General features: G+C 47.3%; 1 protein-coding gene and 1 non-coding gene across 12 annotated transcripts in view; both read right to left on the bottom strand.

Moving 5' to 3' along the window:
• Positions 1 to 19,385, bottom strand: part of PRR5L (proline rich 5 like) — a 157,716-nt gene that overhangs the window by 55,313 nt on the left and 83,018 nt on the right. For 9 of the 11 annotated variants that reach the window (XM_061381160.1, XM_061381154.1, XM_061381155.1 and 6 more), the window contains exon 2: positions 606 to 892. In XM_061381160.1, the coding sequence (XP_061237144.1) occupies positions 606 to 769 (164 nt within the window). In that variant the 5' untranslated portion in view covers positions 770 to 892. The other 2 variants (XM_061381157.1, XM_061381156.1) reach the window with 2 other exon arrangements.
• TRNAC-GCA (transfer RNA cysteine (anticodon GCA)) lies at positions 5,376 to 5,447 on the bottom strand. Its single transcript has one exon. It is a non-coding gene; the product is annotated as a tRNA-Cys (tRNA).

Below are 19,385 nucleotides of genomic sequence, written 5' to 3'. Positions count from 1 at the left end.
CTAGCTTTTCACAGATACATGTCTCATCTTCCCAAATAGGTAGCAGGTGACTGGAGGTTACTTAGATGTTCCCACCCTCGGGTCCTCTGACAACTGGCATGGGACTAATGTTAAGTTCTGATCCAACTGTCCCGGGCTGGTTAACTGACTTTGAGAGCCTAGAAGCCCCCAGTGGTCCGCTTTCCCTCTATTCAAACAAGGAAGGACAGGGAGAGAGAAAAAGGGACAAACTAGGAGTATGGGATTAACAAACTGGGATATAGCAAACAGATATGCAACCAGGATTTACTGCATAGTACAGGGAGCTATGTTCAATATCTTATAATAACCTATTGCGAAATATAATCAGAAAAAATAACTGAATCTAACACAATATTGCAAATAACTGTATATTAATACAAAAAGAAAAAATACATTAAAAAAAAAAAAGAAACGCTGATGCATACAGTTGCCATAGGGAAACGGGCACACTGTGCCAGTCACCCCTACCCATGACCTTCTGGAGCTGTGATCTCAGGAGATGCTGAAGCTCAGCCAGCCCCTGGCCCTGGCACCCCAACCCCTACCCCACCACCACCTTCCCGCCCACCCAGTGCCTCCCATACCTGTTCCAAGCGGAGTTGGAACTCAGCTGCAAAGCCTGGCGGGCTGCCTGGAAGCGGGGCAGGTCGCTGAGCGCCGGGGAGCTCATGAAGCGTGGTCTGGGCCTGCGGAAGGAGCCCATCTTGGGGAACTCGACGGGCAGGCTGGGGGCGAAGCCACGGGTCATAAGTCCAGGTGAGGGGGCGGCTTCTCCTCTGACCAGAAGGTTCCGACTGCCCACCCAAAGGGCTTCTCCCAGGGCTGTCTTTCGGCCCTCAGGCGTTCTCAAAACCACGATGTTGACCAATACCTGAAAAGAGAGGCCAGCTTTTCTTGAAAACACCTGGGCTGAGCAGACCCCATCGTGGGGGAAGCTGGTTGGGACTTCCTGGCCAAACTACCCTAAAAAAAAAAAATTCCAGGACCCCAGAGTACTATCTATAACTTGCAGGGTCCCATTCACAAGTGTTCACAAGCCTCCTTTTGGTTATAACCTTGTGGTCATCCCCAGGTGGAGAGGCACTCACAGTGAGTTGAGGCCAGTCCTACAGAAAAGTGATTGCTAAGCTATGTTTGACTGTGGTTCCCATGCACACCCATCAAAGTTTGGGCCCCCACTGAGTCTCTGTAGCTTCCACCAAGTTTTCCATTGAGATGACTTAAAAAAAAAAAAAAATAGAGCACACAAGAGCTCCTTGTCTAGGCACTGAAGATGGTCCATGACACGCCCTGACCACAGCAGCCCACATGCATCGCTCAGTATTTCCCAAAGCATCAGTGCCTCTTCCCTCAGGCTCATCTCCTCACCCTCCCTTGCCTGCCATTCATTCATTTATTCTATCAGAACATATTTATTAGCTACTATTTACTAACCAGGCTTCCCTGGTGGCTCAGTGGTAAAGAATCCACCTGCTAATGCAGGAGACGTGGGTTGGAACTCTGGGTCAGGAATATCCCCTGGAGGAGGAAATGGCAACCCATTCCAGTATTCTTGCCTGGAGAATCCCATGGACAGAGGAGTCTGGTGGGCTACAGTCCATGGGGTCGCAAAAGGGCTGGACACAACTTTGTAATAAACAACAGCGATTTATTAACCACATGAGCTGTGTAGCATCCGAAGATTTCTAAGACCGAGTCCCTGCCCTCAGGAGGCTCACGGTCTATGGGAAGAGAAGTTTCCTGTATTTGCTCATGCAACAAACATTTACTAAGCCCCTACAGCGCTTTGAGCACTCGGGTATTGGGGATGCATGGTGGCCATGGAGAATGTGGTCCCTGCTCCATGGAGCTGTTCCATGTGAGGCTGCAGGCTTTTGATTGTATCTACTATTTCCCTTAGGGCTTCCCTGGTAGCTCAGCTAGTAAAGAATCCACCTGCAATGTGGGAGACCTGGGTCTGATCCCTGGGTGGGAAGATCCCCTGGAGGAGGGCATGGCAACCCACTCCAGTATTCTTGCCTGGAGAAACCCCATGGACAGAGAAGCCTGGCAGGCTACAATCCTTGAGGTTGCAAAGAATCGGACACGACTGAGTGACGAAGCACAGCATAGCCCTGTTTCCCTTGCCCAGAACCCCCTCCCTCTTCCTCTCTGTTTATCTAAATCTAACTCACCCTGCAGGGTTGGGTTCAATGATACTGTCTCCTGGAAACCTTTATGACTCCATGGTTAATGACTTTGAGTGAATCTGGATTCGAATCTTAACAAGGTCACTCCCAAGTTGTGTGACTTTGGGCTGATTGAGTCTGAGTCCTCAGCTGCTAGCAATGCCAACTTCACAGGACAGATAAGAGGGGAAATGAGATGGTGTGACATGCCCAGCAAAATAGTAGACCCAAGGCTCTCAAGCATTGGCTATTTCTATTCAGACCTGTCTCTCTCTCTTTTCTGGGCACTTTTGAACCTGCCATTTCAGTCTTTTATTCTTCAGTCAGCGTCAAGTCCAAACTGACGATGCAAAGTGAGTTTGGGAACTGGTCAGAGGGAAGAACAAAATGAAATCACCAAGATCAAAGTCACTTTTTTCTTCCAAAGCTTTAGGGTTTAGCCCAAAAGTATTCTCAGTAGCACCTCACCAGCTTACTCTGCTGTGTCCCCAAAAACAACACTGAAAGAAAAAGATATTCCAGCTACAAATGCCAACTTTCCAGCTGGCAGGGGGAGCAGATTTTGCAGGCCCAGCTGCGGTGTTAGAAGAAGGAAGAATCCAGGTCCCTCCTCCCAGGGAAACAGGCTGCCCTGGTCAGCGAAGCACTGAGGCTGCTGGGCCCTGAGACTGTCCATCCAGAGGGCGCGGGCAGGGCTATCACTCCCTGTAGACAGTGGGCACAGTGACAATGAACTTGTAAAACCAGGAGCGAAGAAAGGAATGGCTCATCCTACCTCTGACACTTTTTAAACGTGTCCCACTTTCTCTGACAGTCTCCTGCCCTTCACCCCATTCTCAGAATGAGCCGACGATGACTAAACTTTACCAATAAATGCTGAGGAAGTCATGATAGGCCTTCTCACTTTCAGAGGGTCTCAATAACCCCACAAGTGCCCCTGGAAGGTGGAAAGATCTATGCAAATAAATGAGTAGGGCAATGCAGTAATAAAACCACGGGAGCCCTTCAGACGCCTTAAACTAGCTGGCTTTGGGATTTAACTTGCCTGGTAAAGGTCACACGATTAAGAGAGACTCTGTTTCACTGCCTTTCTTTAAATGGGCCTGTTAAGTGCAATTCATCTGTGTAATTATGGGATATTAACTCCATTTACGAGGATCCTAAACTCCAGGTGATGGAGCTGCCTCCCACTCAGGGGCACCTGTACAGGGAAGTGGAAAGGTGAGCAGAATGCATCATTCATGTCTTCTGGTTTCCTGCCGAAACACCACTTCTGCAGGAGGCTGGGCAACACAGCGGACCCCGGGAGCGGGCTCCTGCCCTGCATCCCACTTCTCAGTTACTGCCTCCTGCCAGGCTTCCTGCTCCAAGCCATGTGCACATCCAGCAAGCCTCATGGGCAGCCCCATCCACATATGCAACCCTTTTAACTATGGGTGACTTTCAGCCAAAAGGATGATGACCACGGCGTCCTCGGCCTTGCCTCAGCCGTGCAGTAACACACAGCCAGGAGCGTTTCTGACTCATTCGTCCCCTGCAAAACCTGCCACCCTCAGATTCAGACATTCCAAAGCTGTCTTCATCCACCACGCCTACTTCCGGCTGGAGCCGAGAGGCCTCCCCAGAGCTCCAAGAGGAAGCTGCTGGGCGCATTGATGAGAGGGGCCTAAAAGGGAAAAGCTGACACACCCTGAATCCACCTGCCATGGCACTGCCTCCTCACACCCGGGCTCGTCCTGACCTAAACAGGGCAAGGCAGAAACTCACAAGACAGCCGGAGCTTCCCAGTGAAGCCAGGCCAGGCTCTCGCTTACAGGGGACAAAAGTGAGGCTCAGAGGAGCAGAGCAAAGTCTGATATCCGAGGTAGGAGAGAGCCGGGACTGGCTAGAACTCAGGTTCCCTCATTCCTGATCTAGAAAGTTTCCCAGCCCCCACCTAGGCCATTCTGTAGGCTCTTTGAAGACAGTAATCAGATCGAGACTTACTCATCCCTGTAACCTCAAGCCTAAGGGCACTGCTGAAGATAAAAATGAAGAAAGACTAGCAACTCATAAGGCACCAACTGCCTGCCTGACCTGATGACAAATGCTGTCACCAAACCCCATCTGATGATCAGAGAAGTTAAGTAACCTGCCAGAAGTCACACAGCTATTAAGAGGCAGATCACTGACTGACGACTGGCCTCATCCTACAGCCCATTCTCACTTTGCCGGGAGACCAGACCTGGCCAGGAGAATCACAACTGAAGCTACCAAGTTAGGCCGGAACATCTAGTCACAGAATTTCATATTAAAATTTAAACCTCATGCCCCAGAGATGGATAAACAGACGTAAGGAACACTAAGACCACATTTGACACAGGCCAGGGGAGCACAAGGAGAAAAACATGAAAGGCGAAAGCTTGGGCTGCTTTAGTTAGACACCCCACCCCCTACTATCTGTGCGACCTTGGCAAGCCTCTTGACCTCTCTAAGGCTCAGTTGCCTCCTGCACGAGATGAGCTAGTTAGCATGACAACCTCAGGGTTGAATGAGGATAAAAGGAGGATATTTGTAAAGCACTTAAGATGGAAGAGTGCGTGGCAAATAGCAAATTCTTCATAAGTGCTTGTTAAATAAATAACTTGTTATTTCTAAATCTCTAGGCAATGACAGCAGCAGGAGCATAGTAACACTTCCTCCGGCTTATGGCGACCTCAAAAACATCTGGAAAATACTCCACTTGGGAGCAGGCCAGGTCTCTGAGCCCCCATGGTGGTCATAGAGCATTAGGGCCTTGGGTAACTCAGGATGTTATTTACTGAGGCATGATGCCTTTCAACTCCTTTCCCATAGCATGGTTTCTGGGTGGCAGTGGGGTGGGGGTTGGTCACAGAGTGAAGCAAGCTAAGAATTACTGGCCCTTTGGCCCAGCAGTTCCACTTCTAAGAATGTACCCTACAGAAATGGTGACATGGTCCTGAAGCCTGGCAAATATGCCAGTTTTTTTGCAGTAATGAAAAATTGGAAACCACCAAAATATCCACCCAAAGGGGACAGGTTAATCAACTATGTGAAAGTGAAGTCACTCAGTCGTGTCCAACTCTTTGGGACCCCGTGGACTGTAGCCTACTAGGCTCCTCTCTCCATGGGATTCTCCAGGCAAGAATACTGGAGTGGGTTGCCATTTTCCTTCTCCAGGGGAGCTTCCCAACCCAGGGATTGAACCTGGGTCTCCTGCATTGCAGGCAGACGCTTTAACCTCTGAGCCACCAGGGAAGCCCCCTAATCAACTATGGTACCCCCTAAATGGAATGGTTGCTGCTCAGTTGCTCAGTTATGTCTGACTCTTTGCGACCCCATGGACTGTAGCCCACCAAGATCTTCTGTCCATGGAATTTTCCAGGCAAGAATATTGGATTGGGTTGCTATTTCCTCCTCAAGGGATCCCTTCCCCAGCCAGGGATCAAACCCATGTCTTCTGCATCTCCAACATTGCAAGAAGATTCTTTACCATTGTGCCACCTGGGAAGCCCAAATGAAACAGTTAACATACCATTAATTAACAGGAATGACTGTAGCTCTCAAGGATGAGTGGTCACTAGAGGCTTTCAAATCAGGCAAACCCTGGCATTAACGCTCATTCTGCCACTCATTGACTGTAGGAGGCAGAAAAACTGGCCCCCAAAGATGCAGTCACTTCTTAGTCCTCAGAACCTGAGACCATTGTCTCAGGTGGCAAAAGATGTAATTAAGTCAAGGATCTGGAGAGAAGTAGCTTAGTGTGGATTATCCAGATGGGCCCATAAATACATGTACCCTGATAAGAGGGCTGTAGGAGACTGGAGACAGAGGAGGAGACACAGATACACACAGAGAAGATGCAAAGACAGAGGAAGAGACAGGAGAGATACAGCCACAAGCCAAGGAATGCTGGCAGCCACCAGAGGAAGCTGAAAGGGGAAAGAAACAGATTCTCCCAATGCAGCTAGAAGTCGGTCTGCTGTGAAAAAGAAAATGAGATTCACCCCTAGCGTCTCTGGAGGGCATATGATGCTATGATACGTTGATTCTGGACTTCTGACTCCAGAACTGTGAAAAAATACATTTCTGGTTGTTTGGTTTTTTTTAAGACTTTTTTTTTAATGTGGACCATTTTTAAAGTCTTTATTGAATGTGTTACAATATTGCTTCTGTTTTATGTTTTGGTTTTTTGGCTTAGGATGTGGGATCTTAGATCCTAGACCAGGGATCAAACCTGCATCCCCTGCATTGGAAGTCTAAGCCTTTTTTGAAACTCTACATGTTAATTTTGTAAACTGTTTGTTTTGTACTGGGGTATAGCCAATTAACAATGTTGTAATAGTTTCAGGGGAGTGGCAAAGGGACTCAGCTATACATATACATGTATCCATTCTCCCCCAAGCTGGAAGTCAAAGTCTTAATCGCTAGACCAGCCAGGGAAGTCCCCACGCCTGTTGTTTAAAGCAAACCAAGGTTGTGGGCATTTGTTACTGCAGCCACCACAAATGAATATACTCACTGTGTCCCTGGTCCACCCTGCACAGCAGGGTCTACATCGAAAACATGGGAGCCTGCAGAGTTGTGGTGCTGACGAGCAAGATGATCTACGAGGTGCTTGGCATGGTTCCTGGAAGTACACAGGTGCCACCCCACGTGCTGGGGAGGTTCAGACCAAAGGGGCCAGAGCCAGGCTCCGTGTCACCACTTCCAGCGGAAGCAGGCGACTTAGGATTGGTGGTGGTAGTGATGGTGTGGGGCTGGATGAGATGATTCAAGGAAGGCTTAAAACAGGTTGGCATGCAGCAAGTGCTTGATATCTGCTACCTTCTGCTTATTTTTATTACCACCATCACCACTGCTGTATTAGCCTGCTCAGTCTGCTATAACCAAATACCACAGACGGGGTGGGTTCAAGCAACAGACATTTATTTTCTCACGGTTCAGGAACTACAAGTTCATGATCAAGGTGTCAGCAAGGTGGTTCTCCCCTGAGGCCTCTCTCCCTGCCTTGCAGACAGCCACCCTGTGTCCTCGCGTGGACTTGTCTCCGTGTGCCTGCATCCCCGGGGTCTCTCTGTCCAAACTTCCTCTTCTTATAAGGACTCTAGTCATATTGGATGAGGGTCCACTCTGATGAGCTCGTTTTAACTCAGTCACCTCTTCAAAGTCCCTATCTTAAAATGTTACGTTGGCCAAAATAACTTGTGGGTTCTTTTTTCCTGTAAGATGTTACAGAAAAATCCGAATGAACATTTTGGCCAACCCAATACAATCACAGTCTAAGGTTCTAGGGGCTGGATCTCACCATACGAATTCTGCTAAGTCCCTTCAGTCGTGTCCGACTCTGTGCGACCCCAGAGACGGCAGCCCACCAGGCTCCCCCGTCCCTGGGATTCTCCAGGCAAGAACACTGGAATGGGTTGCCATTTCCTTCTCCAATGCATGAAAGTGAAAAGTGAAAGTGAAGTCGCTCAGTCGTGTCCGACTCTTAGCGACCCCATGGACTGCAGCCTACCAGGCTCCTCTGCCCATGGGATTTTCCAGGCGAGAGCACTGGAGTGGGTGCCATCGCCTTCTCCGATACAAATTCTAGGGGACACAATTCAGCTACCACTGCCACCACCACCATCATCACTGTCACCATCACAAAACCTTCCTTGCCTAAGTCTCTGAGTTACAGAAACCATGGGGTTTTAGTAGATGTTCACTCATGAAGGACCAATGAGGCTAACACTTAGGAAAATACGCTTCTAGAATGATTAAAGTAGCTAAGTTTTGGGTGCTTTTCAGTTATCTGGAAAGCCAGAGTCCTGCGTTCACGAAGCATGAGGCAGTTAAAGGGTTCCTGGGTGCTGTCACTGGCCTTGCTCCCCCGCCGGGCTCATTGCACGGGGTTACTTTGGAAACTCGGGATCCACAATGTGTATCTTGGAGAAGAATGTGGTGTCTTGCATTCTCCTCCCGGCTTCTAGGGCCAGGGCATGGGGAGGGGGCACAGCCTACGGGCTGGGCCAGTGGGCAGAAGTAGGGGGTATACCTAGTGGAAAATGCAAATGAATTCTATTGTACTAAGACTGCAACCCTCTGAAAAGGGAAGTAGGATCATGGCAAAAATTTAAAGAAGTGGATGGCTTATAATGACTCTGAGGCTTCCAGGAAAAAGCCATTCTGAGGGTAAATAACAAAGAAGTCAAACAAAACTGGGTACTCAGTCTGATGTGGCCGCCCAGAAAACAGAAAACAGAAGAAACCCGTTCCCAGGGAAACCAGATAGACAGCTCATCTGATAGATCCCCTCACCCCCACCCAGGTGCCCCTGAAGGCAGGAAGCCCAGCAAGGAGCTCCTCCCCTGGGACACGAACACAGAGATGAAGAGCCAATGACCTTCCACACCCTCAGGATTTAGATACCGTCATTCAACTCCACCCATCCGTTCTCTTAACTATGGCCAGAGCAATCTTGATCATGATGACCACAGAGAATGATGGCATATTCACTGAGGGCAAGGAAAGGACAGGCACTGGACACGCATTATCTTGGCACCTCTGAAAGGAATTCAGGGGGACTTGACCCAAAATCTTTCATGATATAGATTAGAAAATATCAGAGTGCACCCATTTGGGGGAAACGTGCATATCACACATTTACTGAGACTAAATATATCGGTATTTCCTACTGTCAAAATGTTAGAAAGCCCCTGAAAAAGACACATGTTCATTGTAGCCCAACGTTCAATGCAGCACTATTTACAACAGCTGGGACACAGAAACAACGTAGATGTCCACTGACAGATGAACGGATAAAGAAGCTGTGGTACATATATACAGTGGAATATTACTCAGCCATAAAAACGAATGCATTTGAATCAGTTCTAATGAGGTGGATGAACCTAGAGTCCATTATGCAGAGAAAGTCAGAAAGAGAAAAACAAATAACATATATTAACACATATATACGGACTCTAGAAAGATGGTACCAATGATCCTGTTTACAGGGCAGCAGTGGGGACTCAGACACAGAGAACAGACTTGTGCATATGGAGGCAGGAAGGAGAGGGTGGAATGAATGGAGAAAGTAGTATTGAAATATATACACCACCATATGTAAAATAGATAGCCAGTGAGAATTTGCTGTATGACCCAGGGAACTCAAACTGGGGCTCTGTGACAACCTAGAGGGGTAGGATGGGGTGGAGGTGGGAGGGAGGTTCAAGAGGAGGGGACATATGTATACCTATGGCTGATACATGATGATGTATGGCACAAACCAACACAATATTGTAAAGCAATTATCCTTCAATTAAAAATAACTATATTTTTAAAAAATGCTTGAAAGCCCTGTGTGCTATCATCTTCCCCATCTTACAGAGAAGGAAATGGAGATGCTGCTTTGAACAAGAACCCAACACCCCAGTGCCTGCAATGCTCACAGAGCTGTTGCTTCAATGCTTTCAAAGGCTCCCTACAGGTCTTAGAATAAATCCCCAAACCTCATCCTCACATTCTCACTTCCCTTCACTCTGCACACCAGCTTCCCCTCATTTCCTCTAATACTACCTGCTCTCTCCTGCCCCGGGACCTTTGCATGTGCTGTGCCCTCCGTGGGAAATAGTTCCTACTCACTTATCCAGGCTCAAACCTGCACACCCTTTATCACCTAAACTTCACTTGCTCAGAGAGGTCCTACTCCTTCTCCGCCCACCCCCCAACCCCATTCAGGTCACACCACCCCACAGAGCACCCTCCTTACCAGGGACCAGTTTTGTGGAAGACAGTTTTTCCATGGATGGGGCCAGGGGATGCTTTGGGGGTGATTCAAGTTCATTACATTTATTGTGCACTTCATTTCTATTATTATTACATCAGATCCACCTTAGATCATCAGGCATTAGATCCCAGAGGCTGCGAACTCCAGAATAAATCACTACAGAAATATTCCTTTTTGTTTCCATGAGGTCCATAATGTGTCTACTCTGTGGTCAAGTGCATCCCCAGAACGTAGTATAGTGCAAGAATCCCACAGATATTCGATGAATGAGCAAATGAACTAGCCAGAGAGTGATGGTCTTGCTGGGAGACAAAGAAACCATAAACAAGTATCAGCTGAGGAGTCTGATACCTCAAATTACAGACAGCTTTACTGCATGAAAACATCCTAGTATTGAAATCCGACAAGCCTGGGTTCAATCCAACCTCTACAGTGTATCAGCTGGGTGACCTGGATAAATGGCTCAACCTCTCCGAATCTCTGTTTCCTCATCTGTCAAATGAATGTGATATTTATCTCAACGTTGTTAGCATTAAATGAGGCAGCCTAGATCATGGCCTCACCCACGGTAGGAAACCCCCTAACTGGAGCTAGTATTAAATTTTTATAGAACACTGTTCTCCACGAAGCCTCCATAGGTTCCCAGATGGGACATCCAGTCATGGTGTAGGGCTTGATGGAGTGTAGTCTGGGGCAACTGCCAGGGAGGGAAATTTGACAAGATTACAACCTGGTAGCTCAGATGGTAAAGAATCTGCTGCAATGCGGGAGACCCGGGTTTGATCCCTGGGTTGGGAAGATCCTCTGGAGAAGGGAATGGAAACCTACTCCAGTATTCTTGCCTGGAGAATCCCACAGATGGAGGAGCCTGGCAGGATACAGTCCACGGGGTCACAAACAGTCACATATGACTGAGCGACTAACGCACACAAAATGACGAAGGTTGTGTCCTCGGACACAGCAATGCTACTTCCAGGGATGTTACTCTGGGCGTGTCGAGTGGGTTCTAAAACCAGAGCTCTTCTGCAGCCTTCTTTATAACAGCCGTGGGTCGGGAAGACCCTAAATGCTTAGCACGGAGGACTGGCTCTGTCAGCTACAGTGTCCCATATGCTGGGATCTCAGAAAGAAGGGTCAACAAACTTCACGCACTGACTGGGGTGCTCTCTGGGGATGCTCTGAATGAAGCGTGTTGAAAAGCTAAACATAGAATCATGTTTATGTTAGGCTCCCATCTACATAAAAAAGATGAAAAAAGCATATTTGCATATTTCACTCAATAAGCATAAAGCATCTCTGAAAAGACAGACCAGAAACTGGTAACCCTGGTTTTCCCCAGGAAGGAAGCTGGGTGGCAGGAACACAGTGGGGAGCACTTTTCTCTATAAACCCTTATGTACTTTTTAAATTTTGAAACATGAAAATGTATTACTGTTTTCAAATAAATAAGTAAAAACAAGTGACCCCCCCCAACTTCCCTCCCCTTCTCAAAAGTCAAATACATCATAGCTTATACGATTTGGTCAAAGTCACTCAGCTCTTAGAAGTTGGATTCAAACTGGGCTCCTGATCCCCAGGGCAGTGCTCTATCAATTACCACTCATTCATTCAACACAAATTTACTTATTTAGCATTTATTCTACAACAGGAGCTGCCTTGTGGAGGGATATATGGGCCAGAAAATAAACCCTGGTAAGAAAAGATGAAGGGGAGAACCAATTTCTTTCCATCTTCACATCATGCATCACAAACCATCCCAAAGGGCTGTGCCTAAAACATCCCAAAGAGTGGACAGAAACAACCCAGGTTCAAGGAGGCATCCACAGACCAATCCAATCTGGATTTTGCCATCTTAGGATAAAAGCCCAGCTGTCCCAGATCTGAAGTTTTCAAGAGAAGACCCAAATCCAGACCTATTAAAATGTTTAAATCACTCAATGTGGAAGAGTTGGCAACTAATTCACCAGGTGGACTAACACCTTAGGGGCCTCACATAACCCCTCCCAGCTGGGGCAGTAGTAAAGAATCTGCCTGCCAATACAGGGGCTGCAGGAGATCCATGGGTCAGTCAGGAAGATCCCCTGGAATAGGAAATGGCAACCCACTCCAGTATTCTCTCCAGGACAATCCCATGGACAGAGGAGCCTGGTGGGTTACAGTCCATAGAGTCACAAAGTTGGACTCGACTACAGCAACTTAGCATGCATATGGGTCTGTGACCTTTATTTTATCCCATCATAGCTATGACCACCAGCCTTCTCACACTTTTTACCCAGAGCCTAATCAGAGTATAATGTAAGCCCGCACTACCCAGCCACTGTGGCCTTGGAAAAGTAACTTCCCTTCCTAAGATTTATTGATTTCTCAGTTAAGTACGAGACTTGCTGATGGCCATGGTAACCTCTCAGCATTGCCAGCCATGTGTTCAACCCCTACCCTGTGAGGCCCACATAACCAGGCACCTTTGACAGATCAGGAGGGGGATTAGACCATGACACAGTGCAAACGCAGAACCAGCCCTCAGCCTTCTGTCATCTCCCACTTGCCGTATCATCTAATTGGTCAGCCTCTTAACTAACCAGCTCTCTCTCTTATCTCACCCTTACTCCATCATTGCCTCCTCAGTGGAGTCACAAGCACCCTCTCCTCCCCTCTACACTACATACACACTCAGATACACTCTTCAAACAGGGCCAGTCAGCAGCCCCTGAGATCCTCACTAAAAGAAACATATAGCAAACAGCCTGCTAAGCCAACCTAGGAAACAAGATCTGAGCTACCTGGTGCCCGTACGTCTTTAAGAACAGTGGGACCATTTTCCAGACCACTTGTTTCCCATGATGATTTTCCTCGTGTTGGTGCTGGTAAGAATATACTAACCATCATCAGAGGCTGGCCCAGATGGTGGGGTAATGCTGAGCCTCTGTGAGCAACTATCATCTCAGTCCATTTCTGTCCTAACCCAATGAGGCAGCTTTTATTATTTTCATTTTCCAGAGGAAGAAACTGAAGCCTGGGAATTAACTTGCCCAGAGTCAGAAGACTAGTTAAGTGGGACCAAAAGTCAAATCCCACCTGATTCCACGACCTGAACCCCCAAGTTTTAACAACAGGTCTGCCACATGTCCACCTCCCATACTTCCCTTCTCAACCATCGCCAACAGCTTCTTACCCAGTTCAGGCAGCCCGTGAGCTCTGTCCTTTACAGGAAGGAGGTTTTTGTTTCTTCATAGTCCCTTCGAGAGAGCTGAAGTCATTGTGCTTGTTTACTGGTTCACAGCCTGACTGGCCCTGAGAGCACGTAAGTTCTTTAAAGACGTGTGAGAGCTGGCTGGACTCGCTCACTGTCGTATCCTGCTATGAGCACAGTGCTAAGCACATAAAAGATGCCCAGGAAATAAGGTTGAATACTGGGATGAAATGTGGACTTCCACGCCAGCAAGTGGAACAACCCTTCCATTTCTGAAAGTGTTAGTCGGTCAGTCATGTCCCACTCTTTGCAACTCCATGGATCACAGCCCGCCAGGCTCCTCTGTCCATAGGATTCTCCAGGCAAGAATACTGGAGTGGGTAGCCATTCGCTTCTCCAAGGGATCTTCCCAACCCAGGGATCGAATCTGGGTCTCCCGCATTGCAGGCAGATTCTTCACCATTTGAGCCAAGCATACACAAGGGACCAGAAAAACACCCTTCTTTCTGCTTGAACTGGGGTCCACCTTAGCATCACTGGACCTAGGCCATGTGGGCAAGAAGTCCTAGGTCTGCCTGCTGGTCAGTGGAACCTACAAGCACAGCAGAGGAAGGCGCCGGCTGCTGGACATGACACACTCATTTGGATTAAGACCCACCTTTGCAACTTGTAGGAGACAAAAACCAGCGGGAGCCAGACATTCTCACAAACAAGAAAATGTTAGGAGTCAAGTTTGGACTATGAAAAAGTTCAACAGGAAGAATGAGACAACTTTCTCAGTCCTCCGCTGGAAATCAGACGCAGACGGAAGAGTCTGGGAGTCCGAATTTGTGCAAGAGTAAATATTGGCACAAACAGGAAGCAAGCGCCTGTTTCTCTCTGTTTCACAAGGTTGGCAAAATCTCCCCAGAACTCAGAGCACTGACAATCCCGATCCATCTAGAAATAATTATTTCATTCCAGCATCATCTCCCAGGCCTACTAACCACGATATAATCATCAGAATAATCCCCTCCTGTGATACAAGTCAAACAAAACTGTGGGGAATAACCACACCTCTTATTTACTCCTCTCGAAACCCCACTTTAAGTATCAAGTTTCTTGGAGTGCAAATTGTTTGGGTGTGGCCCATAAATGCCATCCAGAGTGATTCTGCAGTGCCTCCCAGATGATAAACTGAAAAGTCTAGACACCAGTGGTCGCAGAGACTGACCACGCATGATGTCAGCAATTACATTGCTGACATGGAACATACATAAAACCCTGAGGGGTGACAGAGCGGTCAGCAGCTACTGTCTGGCAGCCAGCAAGAGATTTCAGTGTGGGGAAATGTGCTCTAGAATAACATGTGTGATTTATTAAAAATTAGCTTCACTCTCTCGTTGCAGGAACAAGATGGAGTGCTTTCTCATAAGAAAAGGAGGCGAAGGCAAAGGGCTCTTCTCCCATGTCATGGGGCCAAGTGCAAAGAGCACTGAAGAGAGTCAGGAGCCTAAAGGGGCTCTTGGGATCTGATCATTTCAGGGAGGTCATGAGTTCGATTCAAGTTCATGTAACAACCACGTTAGAAGCTCTGCTGTGTGCCAGGATCTGAGTAGGAAAAAACCGTTCGGGACGAGGAAGAATGGAGTATCTGCCCCCAAAGGGCTCAGGGGCTCACAGGAAATACTCAAAAGTCATGCTGTAAATGCACTATTACACCAACGACTGTAATTGAAGATGGACAGTTGAGACAAGACCGAGGCAGAAAGATTAAATCGCCTTCTCCAGTTACAAAGCAAACGAAAGGTCACCCGAAAAATACATGCTCTCCTCTTTCTTGTCTGTTTCTCTAAAGAATATGGGCACTGGACAGTGGGAAGGAAATTTGGGGAAGAAAAAAACAAGCTTTCATAGCTAAAGCTCAACAGGTACCTTTTTAAAATCTGGCAAGGATGGGACCAAATATTACGCTTTAATAAATATCAGTAAACACCCACTATCCAGAGCACTAAGAAGAGCCAGACGTGGTCCTATCAATAATAAAGAAAAGAGAAAAAAGAACAGGAATTTGGTCAGGATTAAAGAAAAACACAGGAAGGCCTAAAGCACAGATGGCAAACAACGCAAAGCCTGCAGTGGCCTGAGGCAGAGAACACACCCAGGCTCAGAGGCCCAGGGCGACCGCAGCAGACTAAGGAGAACCCTCAGGCTTCTTTCTGTTTCTTAAAGAAAAGCTGGAAGCCCGGGTTTACATGTCAAATCTCCCAATTTTTAAATACTGGAGCAAATAATCTTTTTTTTTTTTTTCCAAAACAGGATTCAAACCAAACAGGACATTTCTGATGCCAAAGTCTGGCGCCTGGGTTGCCAGTTTGAGGCCCCTTGGCTTAAAGAGTGACTACAGAAAAACAAGTATAGTTCCTACCTGCCAGGGCCAGAGGAATAACAAGGAAAGAGTGTGATGGTCATTCAGGGAGGCCTGTAGGAAGATGAATCCAGTCCTGGGAAAAATAATCAAACCAGTAAAATAAAACTTCAGAGGCCTGTGGTATACCACTCACCACTGACACCTGCACAACACTTTATAGAGTCAGCTTTAGGGATCTGTGGGTTCTGAGCCCTCGAATACAGAGGCCCAAGTGTAAAGACTTGAGCATCCTTGGACTTCAGTCCAGGGAAGAGAGACCTCCTGCACCAGTTTCCTACAGATACCAAGGGATGACTAGTTTCTAAAGCTCATTTTCACATTCACCTCATCTGATCTCCCCAACAACTCTCAGAAGTAGGCATCACTATGACCCCTATTTATTTTAGAAGTAAAGAGTTTCCGGTTCAGAGGCCAGAGAAGGAACTTGTCTCCGGTCCCACAGTTATGAAAGGGCAATAGCACCAGGACTCAAGTCTGGGACGAGTACTTTTGCATATTTCAAAGAGAAGAACTCCAGGCTATCTTGATGTACAGCCAGCCTTTACAACACCGGTCTAGCAAAAACTAATGTTCTGAACCAAGGGTGATCTTGCCCCCATCTCCTCCTGAGGGAGACATTCAGCAATGTCTGGAGGTATCTTTGGCTGCTATACTGTGGGGAGGTGTGGAGTGTACCACAAGCATCTAGCCAATAGAGGTCAGGGATGCTGTTAAACATTCTATAGCACACAGGACAGCTTCCTATGACAAAGAACTATGCAGCCCCAAGTGTCAATATGGATAAGGTTGAGACCCTGGTCAGACTCTAGCGCCTGGCTACTTAACTTGAGACCTGAGAATCAGCAGAATCGGCATCACTTGGGAGCTTGTTAGACAGTCAGGCCCCAACGCATGCCCACTGAATCAGATTCTGTGATTTAACAAGATCCCTGGGTGATCTGCATATACCTGGAGAAGCACAGCCCTAGACCAGGCTTCCTTGGCCATGCCGGAATTTTTGCACAGGAAGGAACCTTCGCAGGAGACCAATCGCGTTATTTTGTAGACAGCAACAGTGAGCAATTGGCCCCAGGTCAGACTGCTTGCCCATGGCAATCTCTGATCTCAAATCTAGCTCAATCCAGATCTCAAATCCCTGTCCTGCACTATCTCCGAGACGCCAGCCAGGACCAACATATGACCTCTTTGTACAACTTTCTCGTCTGCAACGGCAACCCATTCCAGTGTTCTTGCCTGGAGAATCCCACAGACAGAGGAGCTTGGCAGGCTACAGTCCACGGGACTGCAAGAGTCGGACATGACTTAGCAACTAAACCACTACCACCACTCATCTGCAAAGTTGATACTGACCTTTGGGGGTGTCTTGGGGACTTTTCTGAAGCCTGAAAGGAATCGATTATCCTGCTGGCTGAGATTTTTTTAAATGATCTCAGAACACTGCATGGGATAACCATGTTCACCCACCACTTTTGCCAGCAGATATTTTACAATGAAACTGGCCACACAGCTGCCACAGTGGTGGACTCCAGTGGCCGGCAAGTAGCAGAGTTCTCCAAAATGACGGCAGCAGTTGATGTGGTCTCCCCCAACGATACCTGGGGAATAATGCTGAAGCCGTTCCAGAGGAGTATTTAGAATTCAACGACAAGCGTAAAAGGCTTTACACGGAGGATTTACGCAGCTGAGGTCACGAGCAGGTTGTAACAGGGTTTGAGGCAGCTTAGTTCAGAATAATACAGACGCACATCAGAGTCCTTGCTGGATTTTTGCCCCCAGTCCTTGGGAAGAAGAGGAAAACAAATTCCTTCACGTATTCTCCCAGGCTCAGCTAAATGGACATATATTCTAGTTCTCGAATGGCCAAGGCAGTCCCAAGCAGTCCCTTAATCCTAGTATTTGCTAGAAACAACCGTTGTCACAGATGCCTTCAACAAAACACAGAACTCGGCCTGCATCCAGAAGAGCCAGCAAAGTTGAAGAAAGTTCTGTAACAAATGAGGAGAGAAGCAAGAAACTGGAGGTGTTGCTGGTGTGTGGTGGCCAGCTAAAGTGAAACCAGAACACTGATGAGTATGTGAGAGAAATCTCATATTTACCCCCCAAAATTAAGGTGAGGTGTACTCAGAGGTAAGTACATGTTTTTTGGAGCCTATGATTATATGCAAAATAAATCATAAAATAATTATGAGAGGCTGTTTGGGCATTGGCAGGGGTAGATGTTGACCTGGTTTTTCCAGAGGCCATGGTCAAGAGGGAGAGGGATCTTAGGGTGAGTCCCGTGGCTCTCCAGGACCCTCTGGGCACAGTTCACCCATAAGCACAACAGGGCTAGGAAGAGGGCGAGTGAGGTATCTCTCTCAGGGCCATGCCCTTGACAGCTCACTCACCTCACCCTAGTGTGTGTGTGCATGCGTGTGTGCACGCGTGCATGTGTGCGTGTGTGCTCAGCTGCTTCAGTCTTGTCCAACTCTTTGAGACCCTATGGACTGTAACCAGCTAGACCCCTCTGCCCATGGGGATTTTCCAGACAAGAATACTGGAGTGAGTTGCTGTTTCCTCCTCCAGGGGATCTTCCCAACCCAAGTTGCATCTCCTGTGGCTCCTGCATTGCAGGCAGACTCTTTACTGCTGAGCCACCAGGGAAGACCCCAGCTCACTCTGGACCTAGCCTCAAAGCATACATACCACCCGCTTCCAAAAAGATCACTCATATTTTTGACTGAAAGGTTACACAGAGTAAAGGTGGTTGATTTTCATTTTAAACCTAACCTTTAACTACAGAGAAAAATTAGGAAGCCATACCCCATCCCCAAAACCTCACAGAGGAGTCCTCACATTTCTGACAAAGAACTCAGATAACTGACTTGCTCTCCAATCAGCACAGAGCCAGCTAAACCAGGCTGCTAGCTTCTGCTTCGTAACGAAGCCAGTTTATAATAATATCATTTATTATCCTGCTACAGAAATGGAATATTTTTTAAAGGGAGGAGACAGAGAATGTCCTCCACACATTTGAAGAATATTTAAAAAGCCCCCAAATCACCAGAATATGTTAGGAGTTGGAACTATCAGAGGGGGGAAAAAAAAAGTCAGCTTAAATTTAATAGACCATTTAAATTCCTAGTTGACAGTAATTAAAGAGCAAGCAGTATTTCTTTAAACGGCTGCTAGACAGAACTTAATCCAATTTAGGTAATCACTAACCTTTACTATTTTTTTCTCTCTCTCTCTTTCTCTTTCTAAATGGAATCCAAGGATTGATCTACAAAGGTCATAAACTGGCAAAGCATAAGAAAAGAATATTTAAAGAGAGAGAGACTGGGTGACTGTTACCTCAAAGAGTCAAGTCCAATTAAAACGGAGACAACTCTGGGGCTCCCTAATTTAAATTGACTATAACCTAGGGCTTCTAACGAGGCTTCTTCACAGCAGAAGCCAGGCCAAGAGAGGTGGCAGTACTTCCTCCCGCATTCTCCCGTTTCAGCACCTGTTGGGCAGGCTGATCACCAGGTCCTGCCCACCAGGGTGACAGCCAGCCCCTGCCAGACCAGCACCAGTAATTCTTACAGTCACAGTACCTTCTGGGCCTTTCTCTTTCTTCCATGGAATAACTGCTCTCAGAATTACCCAGACTGTCCCTTGAGTTCCTCCAATGTTCACCCAGCCCCTGTCCTCTCATTTTAATGCAACCACACTGCTCTGATTCAGAAACTTCCATGTGAACAACTAGGACCTTCTTGAGATCCTGGGATCCTAGGTTCTTCATGGAAGGCCTTCAAGAATACATATCAGAATATACTAGAAAGAACAAGGGGCTTGAGTTAA

Source organism: Bos javanicus, chromosome 15 (assembly GCF_032452875.1).
Source record: "Bos javanicus breed banteng chromosome 15, ARS-OSU_banteng_1.0, whole genome shotgun sequence".
Taxonomy (NCBI): Eukaryota; Metazoa; Chordata; class Mammalia; order Artiodactyla; family Bovidae; genus Bos; species Bos javanicus.
Note: the sequence above shows the minus strand (reverse complement) of the source record. Positions and strands in the feature narration are given on the sequence as shown.